This window comes from Cnephaeus nilssonii, assembly GCF_951640355.1.
Source record: "Cnephaeus nilssonii genome assembly, chromosome: 8".
Lineage (NCBI taxonomy): Eukaryota > Metazoa > Chordata > Mammalia > Chiroptera > Vespertilionidae > Cnephaeus > Cnephaeus nilssonii.
Genome location: NC_137079.1, coordinates 58,502,425 through 58,526,481, shown reverse-complemented (window position 1 = coordinate 58,526,481; position 24,057 = coordinate 58,502,425). Strand labels below are relative to the sequence as shown.

The window sequence follows — 24,057 nt, the reverse complement described above, 5'->3', positions numbered from 1 at the left end:
AGTAATCCCACTTCTAGGAATATATCCCAAGAAAACAGAAACACCAATCAGAAAGGATATATACAGCCCTATGTTCATAGCAGCACAATTTACAATAGCTAAGATTTGGAAACAGCCTAAATGCCCATCAGCAGATGAGTGGATTAGAAAACTGTGGTAAATCTACACAATGGAATACTACGCTGCTGTAAAAAAGAAGGAATTCTTACCATTTGTAAGAGCATGAATGGAACTGGAGAGCATTATGCTAAGCGAAATAAGCCAGTCAGAGAAAGATAAATATCACATGATCTATTTTATATTCCAAAAATATTCATTTTTGGAATATAAACAACATCATAAACCAATGAGCAAAAATATATACAGAGACAAAGAAGCATTGAATAGACTGTCAAACTTTAGCGGGAAGGCAGGAGAGGGTTAGGGTGGGGGGTGGGTAAAAGATCAACCAAAGGACTTATATGCCTGCATATAAGCATAACCAATGGACACAGACACTAGGGAGGTGAGGGCATGTGGTGGCGGGTGGGGGTGTGAGGGAGGCTGAGAGAGGTAAATGGGGAGAAAAAGGAGACATATGTACTACTATTTTTATACTTTAAACAGTAAAAAAAAGAAGAAGAAATTATAAGCCCTCTTCCCCCAAAAAAGAAAGAAGTCATAATGAAAAAATTAAAAAGAAACCCTTACATGATTAAACATTATCTCACAACATCAGATCAGAGTGTTCCTCATTATCTATAGCAATAATCTCTACCACTAAGGTGTAACACAGTATGGTGGTTAAAAACTGGAGTGTACACATTAAGACTGTCTTGTTTGTGCCCACATCTGCTGCTATTTGATTCTCTGTGCCTCAACTTTTTTATCTATAAAACTAGAAGCCCAGTGCACGAAATTCGTGCACGGCGGGGGGTTGTCCCTCAGCCCAGCCTGTACCCTCTCCAATCTGGGACTCCTGGAGGGATGTCCGACTGCCCGTTTAAGCCCAATCCTGGTGGGGCCTAAACGGGCAGTCGGACATCCCTCTCACAATCCAGGATCGGGCCTAAACGGGCAGTCGGACATCCCTCTCACAATCCAGGACTGCTGGCTCCCAACTGCTTGCCTGCCTGCCTTCCTGATTGCCCCTAACCGTTTCTCCCTGCCAGCCTGATCACCCCCTAACCACTCCGCTGCCAGCCTGGTTGATGCTTAACTACTCCCCTGCCAGCCTGTTTGCCCCCAACTTCCCTCCTCTGCCAGCCTGGTCACCCCTAACTGCCCTCTCCTGCAGGGTTGATCACCTCCAACTGCCCTCCCTTGCAAGCCTGGTTCCTCTCAACTGCCCTCCCTTGCAGGCCTGGTGCCTCCCAACTGCCCTCCCTTGCAGGCGGGTGCCTCCCAACTGCCCTCTCCTGCTGGCCATCTTGTAGTGGCCATCTTGTGTCCATATGGGAGCAGGATCTTTGACCACATGGGGGCAGCTATATTGTGTGTTGCAGTGATGATCAATCTGTATATTACTCTTTTATTAGATAGGATAGAGGCCTGGTGCATGGGTGGGGGCCAGCTGGTTTGCCCTGAAGGGTGTCCCAGATCAGGGTGGGGGTTCCCTTGGGGCGTGGGGCGGCCTGAGCGAGGGGCCTGTGGTGGTTTGCAGGCCAGCCACGTCCCCTGGCAACCCAAGCGGAGGCCCTGGTATCTGGAATTTATTTTCCTTCTACAATTGAAACTTTGTAGCCTGGAGCGGAGCCAAGCCTGCTGCTCCCTCTGTGGCCGGCAGCCATTTCTGTTGGGGTTAATTCACCTTCTATAATTGAAACTTTGTAGCCTTAAGCGGAGGCTGGGCCCGGACAGGGTGTGCGGAAAGCTTTGCTTCCCCTGTTGCCGCCGGTAACCCTGGCTTGCTCTCTCAAGCTCCGTTCTGCCGCCATTTCTGTTTAATTTGTTTACCTTCTATAATTGAAACTTTGTAGCTTGAGTGGAGGCTTAGGCCTGCAACAGCTCACGGAAACCTTGGCTTCCTCTGTTACCTGGGAAACCTTTCTCTCTGTGGCTGTAGCCATCTTGGCTGGGTTAATTTGCATACTTGCTCTGATTGGCTTGTGGGCGTGTTGATGGTATGGTCAATTTGCATATTACCTTTTTATTAGGTAGGATCATTCTAATATCTGCCCTTTTCTATGGTCAAATAAGGCCCCAGTCTATTGACAGTTTGGACTCCTAGGAAGAAAGTTGAGTTAGAAATGTAGGGAAGAAAATGAATGATTCCAGGCAAATATGAACCTTTTCCTGTAGTTTCATTTGAAAAAAAAAAAAAGTGTATTTTTCTTATCTACTTTATAGCCGTTTCCTTCACCCTACTATTAGCAAAGATGAAGCCATTCTTGACTATCTCTATTTTTGAATTCCCATAATGTGTACCTCTTGTGTGCTGCTACTTATATTCTACTTCATATGATTTTGTTTGAAGTAGAATTGCTTTATCTTGCAATCATCAATAAATTGTTAATACTTGACAATAATTACCTTACCTAGAACAGTGTGTTGCTCAGAACCAAAACGTTTGCTGAACTAAAGGCTTTATGGATATGTTGAAATAAAGGAGAGTGTAACAAAGGCTGAGGATAAAGGTCTCTGGAATGATATAGATGAATTTGAGATATCTGATTCTATATAGTTACATCAATGTAAAGTATCTCTTTACCTTCACTGTAAAAACAAACTACTTATACCAGTTTCCCAAAGGATATTCTGGTGGAATGCTAATGAGGATTATTTTTATCTCTACCTGTCTCCCTTTTCCTTACCTTCAAGGGTTTCATGTAAGGATTAAACAGTCTTTTTAAAACAATTTTTATTAAATCTACTGGGGTGAGATTGGTTAATAAAATAATATAGTTTTCAAGCATACAATTCTATAATACATCATTTGTATAGTGTATTGTGTGTTCACCACCCAAAGTCAAGTCTTCCTCTATCACGTTTTCTCCTTTTACCCTCTTCTGCTACCCCTCACCCACTTTCCCTTTGATAATGACCATACTACTATCTCTGTCTATACGTCTTTGTTTGTTGTCTGTTCATTTGTGGCTTTTAGTTGTATATCCTACCTATCAGTGAACTCATATGGTTCTTGACTTTTTCCATCTGAGACAAAATTCTTAATTTCAGAACTTCTTGGAATCCGTAATATTGTATGAATATCTAAGATGAGACCACAACACACTAGGTTTTCTAAATCTATCCGACCATAGGAGCCCTTTTTCTTAAGGAGCATCAGGAAAGATAGTGCCACATGGAATTCATATTGACAGACACTTATTAGAGTTTTCTTGTTCTACTGTTATCCTATTATATAGATAGTTAAAAAAAAGATTAATATCCAAAGTAAAAGCAGTAAACTTTCCCAAGTTAGTAGTGGATAAAGAAAATTCATTCATTCAACAAGTATTTATCAGGCAGCCATTTTGTGCCAGGCACTGAGCTAGATTGGGAGATCCAAAGGTAAATGAGATGGTCTCTGCTCACAGACAGGAAAGGAAGACAGATATACTATGAGGAGGATACAAAGGTATGCACATAGTTATATAGCAGCTTGGAGGAGATCATACCTAATCAGTCACATCAGGAAATAAAGGGAAGGAGTCATGAGGGCTATAATGACACCATAAATTACAAAATTTTAAGACCTCCTGAATATACTAATTCACTACTCATTATAAGGGAGAAAACGAAGGCCCAAATAAGTTATGGAATTTGTCCATGTCTATGATACAAGTTAAAGAGCAAAATAGAACAGAAAGATAATTTTGATTCTAGTTCTTTGCACTTAGTAACTCATAACTTTTTTTAAAAAAACCTATTTCAAAAAAAATTACCTATTTCAATGCCATCAATGGTAACATGAATAGTGTACAGTCCAATAGCCCCTGGAGTCCAATTTGCACAATAAGTGCCATCATTATTGACACGGATCAGCATATTCTCACTGGGTCTGTAAAGAAATATGATGAATATTGGAAAATTTACTTTTAAACAGCTGATAACATCATTAAGATTTGTCAGCAGACATTTAATTTCTGATTGAATTATTACAATAAATGACAATCCTACTATTCTACCATAGTATGTTTTCCTTCTCTCCAAAATGACTGAGTTTCATTTTTTTCTTTCTCACTTCAAACCTCCTCTGTTGATCATGACATCACTTTCTTTGGTGAGAAAAAGAAGCAAGAGATACAACCTCAAAGTTGCAATCAGATTAATAAACTTACTTTCCTCTACCTTCTATCTTGTTACAATGGAAGAAGTATCCTGGGTCTTACTCAAAGTCAGCCCTTCATTTGTGCTGTGAATCTCATTCCCTCAGCACTTTCATGCTGCAATTACCTTGCTCTCTCTCATTTATCATCAGTTTCTCTCACTTTACTGGATGTTTCTATTTCTCTACAAAGAAACCTCAGAACCACTTCCTCTTCATTTACAGCCCTTTCAAATAAGGTCTCATCTCTTTTTCCATTTATACCAAACTTACCCAAACAATTGTCTATAATCATCATGTCCATTTCCTCATTTCCAATTCTCTTCCACAACTTATCCTAACTAGGCTTTTGTTCCCAACACTTCACTGCAATTGCTTATGGCAAAGTCATTATCACACCACCAATTTAAATGGTCATTTTCTTCGTCCTTAGCAATCTCTCAGTAACACTTGATTGCTCACAACTTCTAATTTCTTGAAATGCCTTCTTTTTCTTTGCTTCTGCAATAGTCTCCTGATTTTCCTCTAATCTCACTGACCATTCTAAGTGTTTTGCTGGCTCTCTCTCTCTTGGCGACACTTTAACTATTGAATGTCCCAAGATTTTGGTCTAGGTCTTTTTTTTATTTTCTCCCTTTGAATAGCATCTCTCTCTAGTTGATCATTCACCTATTACTCAGTTTTAAATGCCATCTCTATATAGATGACTCCAAAACCATTTGTCCCCTGAATATCAAACTGATATTTCCAGTTGCCCTGGAAATATCCCTACTTAGAAAACTAAGAGGCATCTTGGCATCTCAACTGCAATATATCCAAAGAAGAACTCTTATTTCCTACTCATCCTACCACCTATCAAAACAAAACAGAATAAAAAACACTTATTAATTTCTCAGGCTTTCTGATCCTCGTAAAAATCATGATAATCTATATCAGGGGTCAAAAGCATTTTCTGTAATAATACTTTAATCTACTGTGCTAAATAGTCTGTCACAATTACTACATAGTGGGAAAGAAGCCATAGACAAAATACAAGCTAATGAGTAAGGCTGTTTCTAATACAACTTTATTTAAAAAAAAACAGGTCCGAATTAGTCTTCAGGCCAAAGTTGGCTGACCTCTTTACAGTAAATACTCTATAGTGCTGCTAAAGCGGAAGAAATCTATAGTCACTCTTGATTTTTCTCTTTCCTTCATCCCCTATTTCTAGTCTAGCAGCAAGGCTATTGGCTTTGCCTTCTAAGTATATCCCAAATCCACCCACTTCTTCAGTTCCGTTCCACTCCTTAATGGTCAAACTAATCTCTCTGTTCCCACTATAATTCATTCTCCAGAAAGTAGCCAGAATGATTTTTTTAAACTATAAATCAGATTATATAATTCCCCTGCTTAAAAACCTCAAAAAAAATTCACTTAGGAAAAAAGTCAACTCCTTAAATAGCCCACCAGTCTGTATATAATATGGCCATCATATAGTTCTCTAATGTCATCTTCGATCATTTTCTCTTGCTCACTATTTTCCAGCCTTGTTATGTTTCTGTTCCTCAAACACATCAAAAGCTCCATTCACCCATTCTTTCACTGCCTAGAATGAACTTTCCCCAACCCTCTCACTATTAAGTAACCTTATTTATTATTACTATTTTGTTTACTTATTCATAGTTTGCTTCTCTACAAGAACATAAATGCTATGAGAATCAGCCAGCACCTTGTCTATCTTGTTCAGGAATGTATGCCATGGCCTCTACCAGTGTATTTTCACAGAGCTGATGCTTAACAGTATTTGATGAATAAATGTATTTATTTAGATAAAATACTATTTTAATTAGGTTTAAAATGCCCAATGCATATGAAAACTTATTTACTAGCAAATGGTCAATTAGTTCTTATTTAAGATGCTATATACATATATACAGTTAATATTTACTTCATAAAAAGCATATAATTCCACTGTACAGACATTTTGTAACTAAAATTACACCAGAGGAAAAAATACTATTTCCCTATTTCTAGACAAAGATATATTCTCAAAACTTGGGCTATTTTGACAAAAAACTCTCTAGATTATGCATTAAAACTCTATTGTGCATACATGTCAGAAGGAAGTCATAGTAACCTAATCCCTAGTAAGTCATGTGATATGATACAATAAAACATATAAGTAATTATATTTTTTCATACTCACTTTAGACCTTTTTCTAAATTCTATGGAGGTGGTCTCTCTAAAGTATAATCCAACTAAATTTTCCCCCAAGCATCTATTTTAAAAAGTATTTCTCCTAACCACCAAGTAAAACAGTAGGTAAAAATATCTGCTTAAATCTGGTGTTAAAAGAATTAATCAGGGGCTGAAAAATTAAGACTTCATAATCAAAAGAACACTGAAGTGCTCTGCAGCTCATTAGATGGAGAGAAGAAAAAACAGAAAAAAGAAAACCCAACCCAACAACACCTAGCCCTCAACGAGCCAAATCATATCTTTTAGATTTTGTTCTTTTTTTTAAATTTTAGTGATATATTTCATTTAACCCAATATATAAAAAAATATTTCCATAGGTAATCAATATTAAAAATTATTCATGAGATTTTTTTTACATTCCTTCTTTCTTTCTTTATTAATTTCTATTTATTTTTTAAATTAAATTTATTGGGGCAACACTGGTTAATAAAATTATATGTTTCAGGTGTACAATTCTATAGCACATCAACTGTATAGATATTATTCTTTCTCTATTACCTTAATATTATGTAACATATTGGCAGTATTGTAGCTGATAACCTACACATTATACAATTTTTAGTAGATCTCTACTGAAAAACTTTAAAATGCTATAAAATATTTACTTATGGAAAATAAAGTTGAAATCCAGTCAACAACACATGCTTTGGATATATGCGTGGAGGAAAGTATCCTTACCTCTTAGGAGTTGGTGATGCAAAACGTAGTTCTTCAAATGAGTAATTTTCATAAACCTTTAAGAAAGAGACCAGTAAGAATCACAAAATCATTAGGAATATTCTTGTTTCATTCAGTGATAGAACATCCAACAAATGGTGCTGAGAGAAATGTTTATACGTATAGGAGAAAAAGTAAAACCTCAATTAGCTACATCACACAATTTACAAAAATAAATTCTAGGTGTGTTAAAGACCCAAATGTAAAAACAACAGCACCTACAAGTTTAGAAGAAATCTGAGTACATTAAAATTTAAATTTCTCTAAAACAAAGACAGTATAAAGAAAGGGCAAAGATAAGCTTTCCCTTGGGAGAAGGAGATTTGTAATTCACATAACTAAAATGTGATATGTATCATTAATATATATATGCATATAAAATAAATAAAAAGAGAGAAACAACACAAAAGAAAAGTGTGTAAAGACATGTCAGTGAAGAAGAAATCTGATTCAACTAGACTGAGAATGAAGGAAATGTGAATTAAAACAACAAAATAATCATATCTCAGTTATCAAACTGTGTTGGTAAGAATCATGTGCTGATGAGAACATTAAGTTCCTAGTATTTTTACACAATACTGGTGAAGTATAAGTTTTGGTCATATTTGATATAGCTGAAAGACAGTCATGTCCTACAAGCCAGCAATCCTACCTCTAGATATTACCTTTGAGAAAACAACCTCTTGCTCACATAGAAAAGGAAACATGTACAAGGATGTTTATTTCAGTACAGTTTATAATACTGAAAAAAAAACTAGAAACAACTTAAATGTCCATCAACAGGAGAATGCGAAAATGACGGAACAGTTAATATACTGGGATACTTGGGGTCTTTTTTTGGTTCCATATATATTTACTGATTTGTGAATATTGTACCAACTTCGCAGCCCAGAATAAATCCCACTTGATCATGGTATATAATCTTTTTAATGCATTGCTGGATCCAATTTGCTTACTATATTTTGTTGAGGATTATAGCATGTATGTTCATCAAGGATATTGGCCTATAATTTCTTTCTTTGTAGTGACTTTATCTGGTTTTGAGATTAGGATAATGCTGGCCTCATAAAAAGAAGTCTTCCCTCCTCTTGAATTTTTTGCAATATTTGAGAAGGGGAGATGTTAGTTCTTCTCTGAATGTTTGGTAAAATTTGCCTGTGAAGCCATCTGGTCCAGGACTTTAGTTTGCTGGGAGTTTTTTGTTTACTGCTTTTTTAAATTGGCTTACTCAGTTTTTCTGAATCATCCTGATTCAGTTTTGAAAGACTGTATGTTTCTAGGAATTTGTCCATTTTGCTCTGATTGTCTAATTTGTTGGCATATAGTTGTATGATGTTTTCCTACAATCCTTTGTATTTCTATGTCAGGTGTTACTTCTCTTGTTTCATTTCTGACTTTATTTATTTAGTCTTCTCTCTTTTTTTTTCTTGATGAGTATGATTAAAGATTCAGTAATCTTGTTTATCTTTTCAAAGAACCAGCTCCTGGTTTCACTGATGCTTCGTATTGTTTTTTAGTCTCTATGTCATTTATATCCAGTCTGATCTTTATTACGTCCTTCCTTCTGCTTACTCTGAGCATTTCTTGTTCTTTTATCAGTTCTTTTTAAGGGCAGATTTTTTGAGATATTTTTTGCTTCTCAAGGTAGGTCTATAATGCTGTGAACTTCCCTCTCAGGACTGCTTTCATTATGTCCCATAGATTTGGGGTTGTTGTGTGCTCATTATCATTTGCTTCCAGGTAACTTTTTATTTCTTTATTGGTAACCCATTCATTGTTTAATGATATGCTATTTAGCCTCCATGTGTTTGAATGTTTTTGAGGTTATTTGTTTTATTGTAGTTGATTTCTGGTTTCATAACATTGTGATCCGAGAACATGCTTGAGATGATTTCAATCTTCTTGAATTTGTTAAGACTTATTTTTTTCAGAATGTTCCATGTGCACTTGAGAAGAATGTATATTCCGCTGCTTTGGGATTAAATGTTCTATAAATATCAATTAACTCCATTGGATCTAGTGTGTCGTTTAAGGTCACTGTTGCTTTCTTTAACCACCATGTGCTCAAATCCCTTCTCTCACTATTCATGTGTTGAATTAGCTGGCAATATTCAATGTTGAATCAATCTAATAATTATAATTCCCATGTTCATATGACTCACACTGCACTATAGATCTTCAATTTCAACTGATTCTTCAAGGATGACTGAAAAATCTTTCAAATCAGTTCTCGTTAATTCTCCACAATGACTATTTTATTTTTTCCCTTTGTTTCAAAATCTTGACCCTAAGATTCATCACTTCCCTCCCCAACCTAAAAAAACAATTACTATTATAAGTAATTAGAGGACTGGTGCATGAAATTTGTGCATGGGTGTGTGTGTGTGTGTGTGTGTGTGTGTGTGTGTGTGTGTGTCCCTCAACCCAGCCTGCACCCTATCCAATCTGGGACCCCTCAAGGGATGTCTGACTGCCCGTTTAGGCCCAATCCCAGTAGGATTGGGCTTAAATGGGCAGTCGGACATCCCTCTCACAATCCAGGATTGCTGGCTCCCAACTGCTCACCTGCCTGCTTTCCTGATTGCCCCTAATCCTTCTCCCTGCCTTCTTGATCACCTCCTAACCACTCCCCTGCCAGCCTGATTGCCCCTAACTGCCCTCCCCTGCAGGCCTGGTCGCCCCCAACTGCTCTCGCCTGCAGGCCTGGGTCCTCCCCAACTGCCCGTCCCTGCAGGCCTGGTCACCCCCAACTTCCCTCCTCTGCCAGCCTGGTCACCCCTAACTTCCCTCCCCTGCAGGCCTGGTCCCTCCCAACTGCCCTCCCCTGCTGGCCATCTTGTGGTGGCCATCTTTTGTCCACATGGGGGCAGCCATCTTGTGTGTTGGAGTGATGGTCAATTTGCATATTACTCTTTTAATAGATAGGATTGTAAATTACTGCACAACCTACAGATTTACTAGCATCTGTATTAATTCTATTTCCTGGTTGAAGAAAATAGGCAATATTCCTTCTATTTAAGGCTAATCTCTCCACCTAAACTCTATTTTTTTTATCTCTCTCAGACTATATCTTCATGGTTTCCCTCCTTTCAATTTTCTCCTCATCAGTATTAAAACATGTAAGTCTTTCTATATTCAATCCCAGTCTCAAAAGTTTTCACTCAGTCCTGTTTCCTGTTCCTTTTTATAACCAGACATCTTAAAAAATTATACTCATTTTGCCTTTAGCTATTTTCACTTCCTCTTCATCAATCCACTATGCCTGTAAAACTGCTCCTGCCAAGAACATTGATGAACTCATTGTTGCTAGATCCTTTTCAAAACTTCACTCCTGCAGGATAATCCTTAAACTGTTCTTTCCTTGACTTTCAAAACATGCCATAAGGCAGTTAGGGGCAGGTAGGAAAATTAAATCTGGACCAGACTCCTAGCTGTAGAAAATTACTTAACCTCTCCATGCTTCAGTTTCCACATATGTAAAATGGGAATAAAAACAGAACCTATAGGGTTGTTGTGAGGGGTAAATGAATTACCATATGTAAAGTGATGGTAAAAGTGGCAATAGTAATTGCTGGTACGAGTTTAACCCTTTGCACTCGCTTGCTTTTTTCTCGATTCCTTTATTCTAATGCTAACCATGTCAAGTCACACTCGACATCTGAGTGCAAAAGGTTAAGTCTCACCTCCTTGGCTGGTATTTTTATCAATGTTGGTGTGCGCTTTTTTCTTTTCCTTTTCTTCTTTCTTTTTCTTATCTATCTTGTAAATCAATATTTCTCAAAGTTCAGGTTTTAAACTTGAAACACTCTGCATATTATTTTTAACAAATTCTTGAACCTCTCTCTAGATTTAATGGCTCTAAGTCTTTGGATGAATGAAAGATCTTTTTCTTTTAAATAGGTGGTCCAGATTATTCTGATATAGACAAAAGTTTGTCTTCTTAAACTATTTATTCATTTATATGATGTAAACAAAAATTTGAGAATCACTGTACTGGTGTTTCTCAGGATCCTGTCCTAGAACTTCTCTTTTCAGTCATGAAAGTAGATATCTATCTTCATGAGCAGTTCAAGTGCTGACTATCCTCAAATTCTGTTCTTGTGGTCAGACTGTGATCATTCCAGGTTTGTAATCCAACTTCCTTTTATATATATTTTCATATGGTTATTTTAGAGATATCTAACACTCATCACATCCCAAACTATTATCTTCCTCAACCAAAAGATGCCTCTCCTCCTAGATTATCAATTTCACTGCTGAAACTCAAAATGTTAACTTCATTTTTTATTTCCTATCTCTTTCTCTTTACTCCAACCCCTCTACTAAGTCCCATTGAGCCTAAATATCTCTGGAATCTATTTTGACAACTCTGTAGTCCAAGGGATCAGCATATCTCAAAAGACTAAATCAAGAGTCTCCTAAAGAAACTTGAACTAAACCATAACTCTTGATCATCTACTCAATCACATCCTCCATAATCCACCATCCTATCTAATAAAGAGGGGATATGCTAATTGACCCTCACGCTGTCACAAAGATGGTGGCGCCCACAGCCAATAAGGAGGAAATATGCTAATTGATGCCCCGCCCTCAAAGATGGCAATGCCCAGTCCCCTTAGCCCCATCGGGGTGGCAGGCACACAGCAAGGCCGGGCCCACCCCAAGGTGGGCCTGGCTGCTCCACACGCCTGCCTCTGGAGTCCCCCAGTTCCCTCAATCCCCTAGCCACCCAGGGCCGGCCCAAGGTGCAGGCAAGACTTGGATGGCGGCTGTCCAGCCGCCCAGGGCTTCCCAAGGCTCAAGTAACCAGGGCCAGCCGAGGCCTGTGCTGCCAGCAGTGGCAGCAGCAGAGGTGTGATGGGGCGTCACCTTCCCCTGATCTTCAGGTTCCCTCCCGCCCCTGAGGGCTCCCTGACTGTGAGAGGGGGCAGGCTGGGCTGAGGGACCGCCCCCTCCAGTGCATGAATTTTCACGCACCGGGCCTCTAGTGATCTTTAGAAAACACAAACCTAATTATGCCATTCCTCAACTTGATCTATTATTGGCAATCCCTTCTAGATGTCTTCCAAAAACAAATGAAAACCCTCTTTGAAGAAAAATAACACCATCTGAAACAATATGTTACAAGTTTACAACTACCAACAGCTCTATAGTCCTATAATTTTATGTCTGAATTTGAATGACTGAAATGTTTGCTAAGTGAACAATCGGTAAGAAATAAAATTTTTCTGGTAAGTAAAATAAATTACCTTCATCATTGTTATGGCAATATATCGGGCCTCCTTCACTATCATTGGTTCATATGAAACATCTAGCTTTGGTGATGCCAATCCACCAAAAGTCTTGTCAGTATTAGAAGGTACAGCTGTTATGGCAGGACTGCCAGGAATCCTTTGAGGTTTCTTTACTTGCTCTTGTTGTGAAGATGTTTTTTTCTGAGAAACAGGAACAGCTTTCACTTCCACCTAACCATGATATTATAAAAAAAACAAATATTATATTATATAATTGTCTGTGACATATGAAAAGAAGCAATTTATAATTATGGACTCATAGTTCTATAAATATGCTATCATTGGTCCATCTTGGGCATTCCTGTCAAAGGCTTATTCAACTGCCAGATGAGATGCAGAGTTCAAAACACTGATTATAAGGATGCTGAATGAATTTAGTGAAAGAGTAGATGAATTAAGGGAGAACTTCAAGGAAGAGATAAGAAACATAACAATGAAGATAAAAACCATAAAAATGAGCCACCCAGAAATTAAGACTGCAATAATTAAAATGAAGAATACATTACAGAGAATCAGCAGTATAGAGGATGAAGCAGAGGACTGAATCAGTGGTTTGGAAGGTAGCAAAAAACACCCAACCAGATCAGTATTTGAACTGACATAATGCCCTAAAAGTATAAAATATCCATCTCATATTAAAACAGAAGTTTAAATATATATAGTATACTTCTTAAACTCATATATACATGGCCACCATTAAAAGCTTTAAACTTTTTAAAAAAGAAAAAGCTTCATATTTCAAAATATTTGATTTTAAATTATAGCCACTTTTTATATATGCTATTTTGATTTAATCTTGTTTTAAACAACTATATTCACCCTAAATAAATTAACATTAGAAGTGTATTTGTCCCATAACCTTGAAGTAAACCACTGAACACTTTTACACACTAAGTATTAAGGATATTATAGAATGATAACTATTCTGCTTTCTTTTACAAACTGTGCTTTCTTTAAAGAATTTTTGTTATTCTTTATTTCCTATGTGACTTTTTTTGTTCACTAAATAACAAACAGTTGCTACTTAAAAAAAGCATTTCAGATCTCACTGAAATATTAGCTGCAAACAAATTTTTATGTTTTAAATAACTGGCTATTATTATGTAAATATCCTTCAATAATTTTGGTAAGTCTAAAATGTTCCTAAAACTTCATGTGCTGCAAAAACTAAAAACGTATTTTTCAGCTAATATGACAATATATTAATAAATTAAACATCAAAAGGTATGCAAATCACTTTTCCTAAATAATATTTACAGAAATTTCCTAGATATGGCTTCCAAATTAGAGATAAATCTGGTATGGATTTTGAGTATAATGAATGAGAAGTTTAGTGTAAAGGAGGACAGAGTAGGAGAAAAAAAAAAGGGGAGTCCAGAAAGATACATAGATCATGTGGGCAAAAAAAATAAACCAAAAAGGAAGAAAACAAAAGATAAAAGCATAAAGTCTGATTTTGAAATGTAAGATATAAACAACCCAGATACCAAAATGGAGTAAAATACAATAAAAGGTGCAAAGGAGGAAACATTAAAAAATACAACTAAAGAAATACTATACGCATAACAATATGAACATTAAAATGCTTTGCTGACCTGGAAAATGGTTATTACAATGTAGTCACACGAATAAGGAACTTACTGTGGGCTCAAAGACTGGATTTCAACAACTCACTATGTACACTTAGGTGAGAAATTCATCAGTGAATAATACATTCTACCCACAATATATTAATGTGAATTTTATTTTGATAAAAATTCTTTCCTCAAGAGTCTTTTTTGTGTGTCTATGTCACTATCAGGATTATTTTTTTCTCTTTGCAATTATTTTCCTTATAATTTTCTTTTTCCATTCCATAGAGTAATTCATAGTGGCCATGAAATCATTTTGATGGGGCATTACCTTTCATAAAATAATCAAATAGAAAATAAGCATAGTGCAACATACTGTGTAAATATGTATTATATATGTTGTATATAAGTAAGAGCATATAATATTCCATCCTATATATGTATGTTTGGGACCTGGTGCAAATCCTTATGGTGTGGGTCATTGTCAAAACTTTGAAAGCCACTGGTAAAGCCTGATTTTTGTTTAGTATCAGGTTTAAATACTTTTCCATATAGTTTTATTTACTGGTCTTCATACATGTGAACCATATGGCTCTTGTCTTTTTTTTACTATGAGTCAGGTAAAAGGTTCCACTGGCATTGTACTTCTTTGTAATATAAATCAAAGAATATACCAAGTAGTTGTAATAGTTCTACTATAAGTAATATTGAGGTAAAAGTATTATTGAGGTAAAATTAAAAGGGATTTTGTGGACTAATAAACGCAAACAATCAAATCACTTTGTAATACAGTAACTTTGGGTGAAATGTGGGGGTAGCTGGGGTTTGCCTATACAAATTTTCATTCAATACTGATTTTTCTCAGAAATATAATAAAAGTTAAAAATGATGTATTTACATTAATAGATTATATCACAAAGGACTTAACTTATACATTACAATATAGTCTAAATGTCTTTATTAATTAATGTATTGGGGAAAAGGTATCCAACGAACTATATTCATCAATACAGCACGTGATTATTTACATTCCTCATTCTTTTACAATCCAAATTCATTTATTTCTAATCTTACCTAATAATAGACAAACATGTACATTGACTGTACCTCTGCTACATCCACAGCCAATCAGGAGTGCGTATGCAAACTAACCCAACAAAGATGGCAGGTTAATATGCATATGCAGGCGTGGAGCGACTGGGTGGGCGCTTTGCCTGCTATGAGAGTGAGTGAGGGGGGCGGAAGGAGCGACAGGAGCAGTGCTCCGGCCAGGATCGAAGACTTGGTGGCTCCTGGGCAGCCCTGGAGCGGGGACTTGCAGGCTTCTGGGCGGCCAGGAGCGAAGCCAGGGGAAGGAAGGCCTATTCTTGCATGAATATCATGCAACAGGCCTCTAGTTTATTTAATAAGTATCATTATTATATTTTCAATATTTATTTAATAGCACAGAATGCAGAATGTATTTGAGTTTAAAAAATATATACAAAATTTTACAATGTCTTCTTTTATTGATTAATTAAATCACTATGTATTGAGGGCCTTCCTTCTATGTGCTTGGAGCTCTTTATTAGGGACACTTCTTTTATCCTTCCTTTGCATCACGATAGCACCCAGCAAAATGTAAAAAACAAAAAAAACATGTAACTTGGAAAATCAGATGCTAATAATATAAATGTCATTTAAACAAATTTTTTTTGCTTCCTCCATTACATATATGTAAAGAAGGTCTGGCAAATGGCTTCTAGACACTTACCATTTCTAAAATTTTATTAGTCACAATCAGTACATAGATGTCCCCTACTTTAATTTTGAAATAATTACCTTCATATTGGGAACATGCACCACATCCCCATATTGGTCTTTTGTTTGAACAGTTATGGTGGTAGGCCAACCACAACGAATATCATCCTTATTCAGGATCAAAGATGTTTTCTGAGGATCAGCATAGGAATCTGGCTGAAGCCACCTAGCAGTAATAAAAAAACAAGCAAACAAACAAAAAACATTCATCAATATCTTCAATGATTAATCTGAAATTAAGCCAGCAGTGGCCAGGGACCACTAGTAGCAGCATCACTTGGGAGCCTGTTGAAGTGTGGCATGTCAGGCCTGCCCCAGACACGCTGAGTCAGAATCTGCATTTAAACAAGATCCCCAGGGGATTTACAGGCACTTTATAGTGTGACCTGCACTGCAAATCTATCATTTCTCTATCAAAAATTTTCCAAATAAGCTGTTTTATTTGGAAATCCTGAAACTACTTTTTCATTACTATTTGGCAGCAACTTTCTGGGAAGGGTAAATGCCTTATACCCCCATCTGGGATTTAATCTGAAGCAGATGTGTAATCTTCTGGCATCGGGTACGGATTAGCTGTTTGGCCATCATGGACTAAGTCACAGATGTATGGTTCTTGGCAAAATACAAGCTGGTTCTCCTGTGGCCTCATGGTGGCTTGCCTGGTTAATGATCTTTCTATAGGAAACCTCCTATGTTACTCTACCCCTGGAGTCTGACTTGGCAACTCCTGTCTCATACATGCAATACTCTGAGACTGCAAAGCAGGCAAGCCCACTGCTGCCATCAACAGGCCATCCAGGACACTGCTTCCAGTGAAGGCCAGAGGAGGAGGAGAGAATCTAAGCCATGGACATCCTGAGCTCCAGAACTGGGGTCTCTCACGTGTCTCCTTGCTTTGCCTTCCCAAGTAGGTTCTTGGTTCTTCCTAAGTTTGAGCTACCTTGGCACCAACTCCTGAGAGCTAGGGTTTATTATCACAGTACTTCTCCTAAATATCCACATCACTAGCTTCAGATTGGCCCTTGTACCTCTTTGAGACAGTGACTAGAGTGGTCTGATTGCTTCCAACACAAAGGGCAACAGCTTATAGTTCCTGTCTTGATTCTCTAGTTTTAATAATGCCACAAAGATTATAAAAGTTTGAGTTTTCTAAAGCTGCATCAGTCACAATGAGGTTTACAAAGTGATGTTCTCTCTTGGCATCTTCTATACCACCAGTTCTAACTTTCTCAAAATACTTTCTCTGTTTATGAAACCAAGAGATTGGGTATAGGACTTTCTCCTCCTTGTAAGGTCATTGTCATTTGTCACCTGTTGCCTTGTTAATTGCCTATTGTCACCTTCACATCGTAGGTGCCTCACAGGGATTAAAAATCCATCCAAAAGTTATTGACTTCATCAAATAATGACTAAGTAAATAAGAAGCATGGGCATCTTAGACTGTGATTAACCTGCTGTTAATTGCCCCCCTGGCCTTACCAAGTACAGAAGTTCCAATATATCCTGGGAAACCTGCCAATGCCCAGTTCCATGGGGATTGCCAGGAGCCAGAGCCTCCTTACCGGGGCTGACCCGCAGACCCTGAGCAAGGGATGAATGACTACTCTGACACAAGTTTCTGTGAAAGAGAGAGCTAAGGGGCTGCTTGGCTTGAGAAACCAAACAGCCCCCATTCCCTTGCCTCCTTAGGCTTTTATTGTAATAACAGCTTGAACTAAAATTAACTTCTAGTTAATAGCAGGGTAAGTATCCTTGAGAAAACACATATATCTGCAGTGTCCTTTAAGTAAGGACATCTAAAGATGAAACATAAAGATTCCAGTAAAACACCCGGGGGCTCAGACTTGTTTGGAAAAGTCAAAGCAGGGTCTGCTGCCTTCCGCAAGGTCCCCCTAGAGGCCCTCGACCTTTTGGAGATTCCTCCTTACAGACTTTCCAACCAAGCCCCATGCTTCTCCACAAAAGTTAAAACCAGAATTAAGTTAGGTTTCCATATTGCAATATATTTTTTCTTTAGCTTAAAAATCAAATGAGAACTCTACAATCTCAAATTATTTGATTTTAATTATAAATTTATAATTCTATTAGGTATAGATTTGAAAAAACTCATTAAAATATAGTGATAAACTTAGTTTAGTGAATTACTAAATGTCACTATCCAAAACACAACACTTCTCAATTACACCACATATTCCACATATTTTTAAAATAAAAGTTCATATATGAAACTTTAAGATAATCATCTAAGAACTATCATATATTTAAAAAATATTTTGAAATATTAACTACCATTTTATGTTTCAACAGGTTCAAAACACAAAAATATGACTATTTTAGGCAGCATTTTTACATCCTAATGATTCCCCTTTCATTTCTTTGCAGAAATGAAAACTGAGGCAAGCCCTGAAAGAAAGTAGTAATTGTAGTACTTAAAGTGCAATACCTTGCAAGCCTTCCACCACTTGAGCCTGGAACACAAGCAATAAAATCATCCAGGAAAGACTGTTCATTGCTTTGGATTTGTAGTGGCAAGTTTCCTTCAAGTGCCTCTAATATAGTTGGTGAATGAGAAAGAGCTAACCCCTTTCCAAGAATACCAGAATGGGTTTTGCACACCTGTTGGATAAAAGAGAACATTTATTTTAAAATACAAAACTTTAAATACCTGAATTTTTGAACTTGCTAGGCCTTTTTGGGGAAATCATTTTCTCCCTGTATTCCTTTAGTCTATAAAGTAGACATCTTCCAGGAGGAAAAATTTTGAAAAAATACTTTCAATCTCCTTCCTCAAAAAAGTGACTTATGAGCTCTGCATGTCAGTTGAAACAGTTTTATTTCCTCCTTCCATTCTAGCCCTCTACATATTACATCCCCATTTGTCAGGGACATGGCTCCCTCCTGTAGGCAGCTGTGGAAGTCTCTTTCTTTTTGTCTCCCCATTATTGGCAGCTATTATGTGTAGGTTGTATCTGCTTTCTTGGGTGGGTGGGTACCATGGTCTAGACTTGCACAAAAGTGGATGGAAGCTTGACTGTGGTTGCACATAAATTGCATTAGTCTGTCTAAGCCTGACTGAAGTGAAGAAAAAGAGGCAGATAAAACTGAAATTTTAGTTCTCACCTACCTGACAAGCAAGCCTATGTTTTGGAAAGACCTGCTTTCAATGCTGAAAACTCTAGAAATTTTTCAATGACTATACTATAAATTTCAAAACAAAATATTTTTCATAGAAAAGAATTATACTTCCAGTACTATCAAATTTATACAATGTTAACTTTTGCATTCTAAAAGCTATAGCAATTTCAAAAATCATAATCTTTGAAATCAAACAGATTTGAGTTTGAATCCTGGCTTTGGACAAGTTATAGCTGTGTGCTTGTGAGCTAACAAGTTACAGACCTTCTTAAATCTGTAAAATTTATAAACTGGTGACCAAATAATATCTCTTTTTTGTGGTTATTATAAAAGTTAAACTAAATAAGACAAATAAAATGTACACTGCTTTGCCTAAGAAGTAGAAGTTGTTTAATATGTTAGACCACCACCACAACTACTTACATGACTAAAAGGTGGGCAATTTTGGACATTTTTGTTGTTGTTGAACCACAGCACAATAAAGATCTATTTATATCTGGCCTAAATGACATTTTATAAACCATAATAATCCCTATAATGATGAATAATATATGAACTCTTTGATGGTTCTCCTTAACTAGAATATAAATTAATTTTTATTTTTGTATATTAATAGAAAAGAATTTAACTTCTTTAAAAAAACAAAATCTATTTTTTTTAACATTGTGAGGACACCATGACTCTCTGTGATTAAAGCATAGTGATCAAGGTTATACCCTTTATCACCAAACTGCCAGAGGTCAAATTCTAGCCCAGTTGCTTATTAGGTGTGCTGTCTAAGCAAGTTACTTAAGTTCTCCTTGCTTCAGTTTCCTTCTCTGTAAATGGAGATAAGAGTAATTCATATGGTTGTTGAAGGCTAAATGAGTTAAAAATATGCAAAATATTTGAAATAGTACTTGATAAAATTAATATCAAATAAATGTTTGTTTTTATTATTACTGCTGTGATAAATTTATCTCAGGAAATACAACATAACCACTAGTTGTAGGTATTAGAAGACCTAAATGCTAAGCTCTTTTTCCCAATTAGCTGAATTCTTAGACAAGTCGTATAACTTTCTGAACTTCAGTTATTGTAATTGTAAAATACAAGAGATAATACTGACCTCAAAGTATAACTGTAAAAATAAAGATACTGTAAACTTGAGAGTATTTTGCAGATATTATTTAAATTACCAACACCTCATTTCCCCCTTTTCTAACTGGTTAATAAAACTTTCATACCCACTTTACATGCCCAAAGCTCTGCAATGCCTTCTCTGAAACCCTTGGCACTCGGGAGAGCTTCTTTCTCCCAAAGGATTCATGTCTCATTGTGGAATTAACACCCATCATGCAGTAAAGCAAGGGCTCACATGAGTCTCTCCCATCAAGGGGAAAAATTATAAGTTATTTATCTTTATAACTGCCAATGAATAGCATGAAGTATTTAATGAATGAGTCCTATTTTCAAGAAAAACAGGGTTGATCTAAGTGAATATGTTGGTTTTAAATTAACGTACAAAATTTATCCATATAATGTTTGCGGCAATACCTGTAATGCAGCCTCTTCAAGAATTTCAAGATCTTCCTCTAATTCATTACCTGCTGTGTAAATAAAAAGTTTTACTAAAATATATCAATACTTAATTTTTCCGTCTTTTGCATTCTTTATACTTTGTTCACAATTCTAAGATCCCAGAATGAAAAGAACTATTATCATTCTGGATAAAATCTCAGTGGTTTACATTTTAAATTTTCAGTGTGAATATAAGCTATAATTCTCAAAATAATACTCAAAATGCATCCATTGAGTGATGTATAAAAGATTTATACTATATTTATGCATATAAATTTGTAATTTAGAGTACTTACTTTTTTACAAAAAAATATAAGGAAACTAATTATTCAGAATCTGAACGTTTTTATTTTGGTTGGTTTTATTTCTTATAAAAGAGCTATACCTTTAGTAAACAATAGTAACTTGCAGGAAAACAGAGATAGTGATTGCATCCTCTAGTCATTTTCTCTTTTATTGATTAATATAGAACATATTTTATTTATTTAATTATCTTTGATAGTATATTGTATATATTATTACTACTGAATGTTTAAAGGAAAATATTCAAATTGTATTAAGGTACAGAATGAATAATTCTGCTACTAGCTCCCTCCCAAATAAATAGTATCAAGTTTCTTATGTATTGATCTAGAGACTATGTTGCAAATAATAAATGTATATATATGTGTCTATATATATATATATATATGATGACACATATATATACATATGTGTGTGTGTGTGTATATATATGTGTGTGTGTATATATATATATATATATACACACATATATAAAATAACATATATAAGATAATGTTGGCAAAAATGTGACCCTTTTCTGCAACTTGCTTTTCTCAGTTAATATAATTTGGACATCTTTCTTGATCAGGACATATATTTTTATTGTTTTTTAACAGCTGCATACATTTCAATGTATGGCTATAACATTATTTATTTAACCAGTTTCCAACGATATGCATTTTGATTACTTAGACATATTATAATCACTAGTACTGTTACATCAATCTATCTTACAACATATATTTTTGAGCATTTGTAAAAGTATGTATAAAAAATTGCTACATCAAAAACTATAAGCATGTAAAATTTGAACAGTTATTCACAAATAGCCTCCAAAGACATTGTACTAATTTTCCTCATATGAATAGAATATAAGATTTCTCATTTCCTCACATATATATCACCATTAAGTAGGAACAAGGGAGTTGAGAAGAGTGAAAGGGAGCTGAAGGAGAAAGGAAATAGAGAAGACAAAAGTAGAGAAAGAGAAGGGAAGAAAGAAAGGATCAAATAGGGAGCGTAGTCCCTGATGGGAGAGATACATATAAACTTTTGGAGATGAGCACTAGGGAAATAAAATAATACCTTTTATTCCCTAAATACTGAGATAAAATGTTAGAACATGTATAATCATAGAATTAGTAAATATTTTTAACTTTATTTTTGTCTTTGCCATCTTGATTTTAAGTCAACTTACATATCATACAAATTTGCACCTTATAAAGAGGTACCATTTCTGCTACGGCCTCATTTCTCTGTTCTGCTTACATGAAAACTCTTCCAAAGAGCTATCCATGTTCAGCCTGACTCTCCATCCTGACTTTCCATTCTCTCACTGAACTTTAAAAGGGCTTATCTCTCTCTTTCTCATTTGAGTGATACATTTCTTAAAAAAAATTTTTTTTTTTAATTTTTAGAGAGAGGAGGGTGGGGGTGGGGTGGGAGAAAAACACTGATGCAAGAGGGAAATATTGATCAGCTGCTTCCCGCATGCCCCCTACTTGGATTGAGCCTGCAACCCAGGCATATGCCCTAATCTCGAATCAAACCAGCAACTCTTCAGTGGCAACTACTGTCTCATACATGCAATACTCTGAGACTGCAAAGCAGGCCACTGCTGTCATCAACAGGCCATCCAGGTCAGGGCTTAATGATATATTTCTTACTGGTATATATTCAGCAAGTTTATCAATCTAAGGACAGATTTTAATTGACTTCTCAGCAGCATTAGAAAATCCCACTCTCTCGGTTTTACTCCTACCACATTGGCTACTGTTCCTTCCCAATCTTTTTTGCAGTTTCTTCTTTCTATTCTGTCTACCTCTGAAGTTTTGGCAAGTTCCAGCTTTGATCCTGGGCTCCTGACTTTCTCATATGCATTTTCTTCCTAATCATCTTTCTTATGGCCCCATGTGTTTAAGTATCAACTATGTTTAAATGACATGTGCATTGATTGTTCCCCGAACTCCAGACAATGAGTTCCAATTGTCCACTTGATATGTCCACTAGAATATTTAAAAAATATCTCAAACTTCTGGTTTCATCCTATATATCTAGTGCCTAAACCAATGCCTGGCACAAAGCATGTATGTGGATAAGGAGGGAGGGTGTGTGTGTGTGTATGAGTGTATTTAAAAGACTAGAGAATATTCCTCAGTCTCTAGTCTCCATTTTAAAAATTCCAAAGTACCAATATATTAAGCAGTTATTGCTCATGAGTGTGTGTGACTATAAAAGTCATTTGCTAATCTATTTATCAATTTTCAGAATGTTCTATAATAATACACATATTCTATTCCTAAAATTTAAAAAAAAATCATAAACAAACACCTACTATTTGACTAGACTTACCAATAGGAAGTGCTAGATCCTTTTTCATCAAAGCTGCTGCACAAACCCCACCAAGATTGGCTAATTCCTTTTCCAACTGAATGACTCCCTGTAGAATTGCAAAAACATATCAGCTGTTTTAAAAAATGTTTGAAATATAATGTGGATAATTAACAAATGTGACTTGCATTCAGCATAACTTTTGAAACTGGAAGGAAGCATGTCATAGCTAGCTAATGGTTTAATTAAGAGTGAAAGAGGTTCAATATTATGTCTTATGCTAGTTATAAAGTTTGGGCCCACAGGTTCATCATCCAAAGAATTTTTCATTTTCTTTGAGGAAACATGATCATTTCCCACCTTGATTATATTTTACTGTATGAATTAAAACATTTAGAAGAGTTACTAACAAGTTCAATTATTTACTCAAAAAGGTAACAAGTTCAATTATTTACTCAAAAAGGTATAAACATTTGAGCTAGTTTGGAACAGGTGCAACTATACTAAGTTGTCAAAGGCTGGGTCATGTTGCACAGACTCCAATCTCTTCATGTATTAAAATAGCAAAAAGAGATTACTGCACAGAATTACAAACGATTTTAAACTATATACTCTAGCTTAAAATACACTTCACACTTCTTAAATATAGGCAGCAAATACATTTAAGTCAATAGCAGCCGTAGACACACAATCTTCCTTAACAGAATGAGATAATTCATTCTTACCTCATCAGGTCCAGGGCTAAATTCATACCCAACTGCAAAACATTTGAAACCATAGAAAGAAGCTTTGTCATCTTTCACATAATCTGATGCAGTCTCCAACGAAAAAAGGGCCTCATTTCCTAAGAAAAAAAGCTAACATTGAATTCAAAATCTGAAA

At 36.0% G+C, this 24,057-nt stretch overlaps 1 protein-coding gene across 13 annotated transcripts in view; it reads right to left on the bottom strand.

The window, feature by feature from the left end:
- MYCBP2 (MYC binding protein 2) overlaps window positions 1-24,057 on the bottom strand; it is a 293,536-nt gene that overhangs the window by 102,083 nt on the left and 167,396 nt on the right. For 8 of the 13 annotated variants that reach the window (XM_079778973.1, XM_079778980.1, XM_079778981.1 and 5 more), the window contains 8 exons: window positions 23,901-24,019; window positions 23,197-23,284; window positions 20,539-20,591; window positions 18,311-18,483; window positions 15,889-16,033; window positions 12,452-12,667; window positions 7,164-7,219; window positions 3,864-3,979 (listed from right to left, as the gene is read on the bottom strand). In XM_079778973.1, the coding sequence (XP_079635099.1) occupies window positions 3,864-3,979; window positions 7,164-7,219; window positions 12,452-12,667; window positions 15,889-16,033; window positions 18,311-18,483; window positions 20,539-20,591; window positions 23,197-23,284; window positions 23,901-24,019 (966 nt within the window). The remainder of the gene's footprint in view (window positions 1-3,863; window positions 3,980-7,163; window positions 7,220-12,451; window positions 12,668-15,888; window positions 16,034-18,310; window positions 18,484-20,538; window positions 20,592-23,196; window positions 23,285-23,900; window positions 24,020-24,057) is intronic. The other 5 variants (XM_079778978.1, XM_079778982.1, XM_079778977.1 and 2 more) reach the window with 1 other exon arrangement.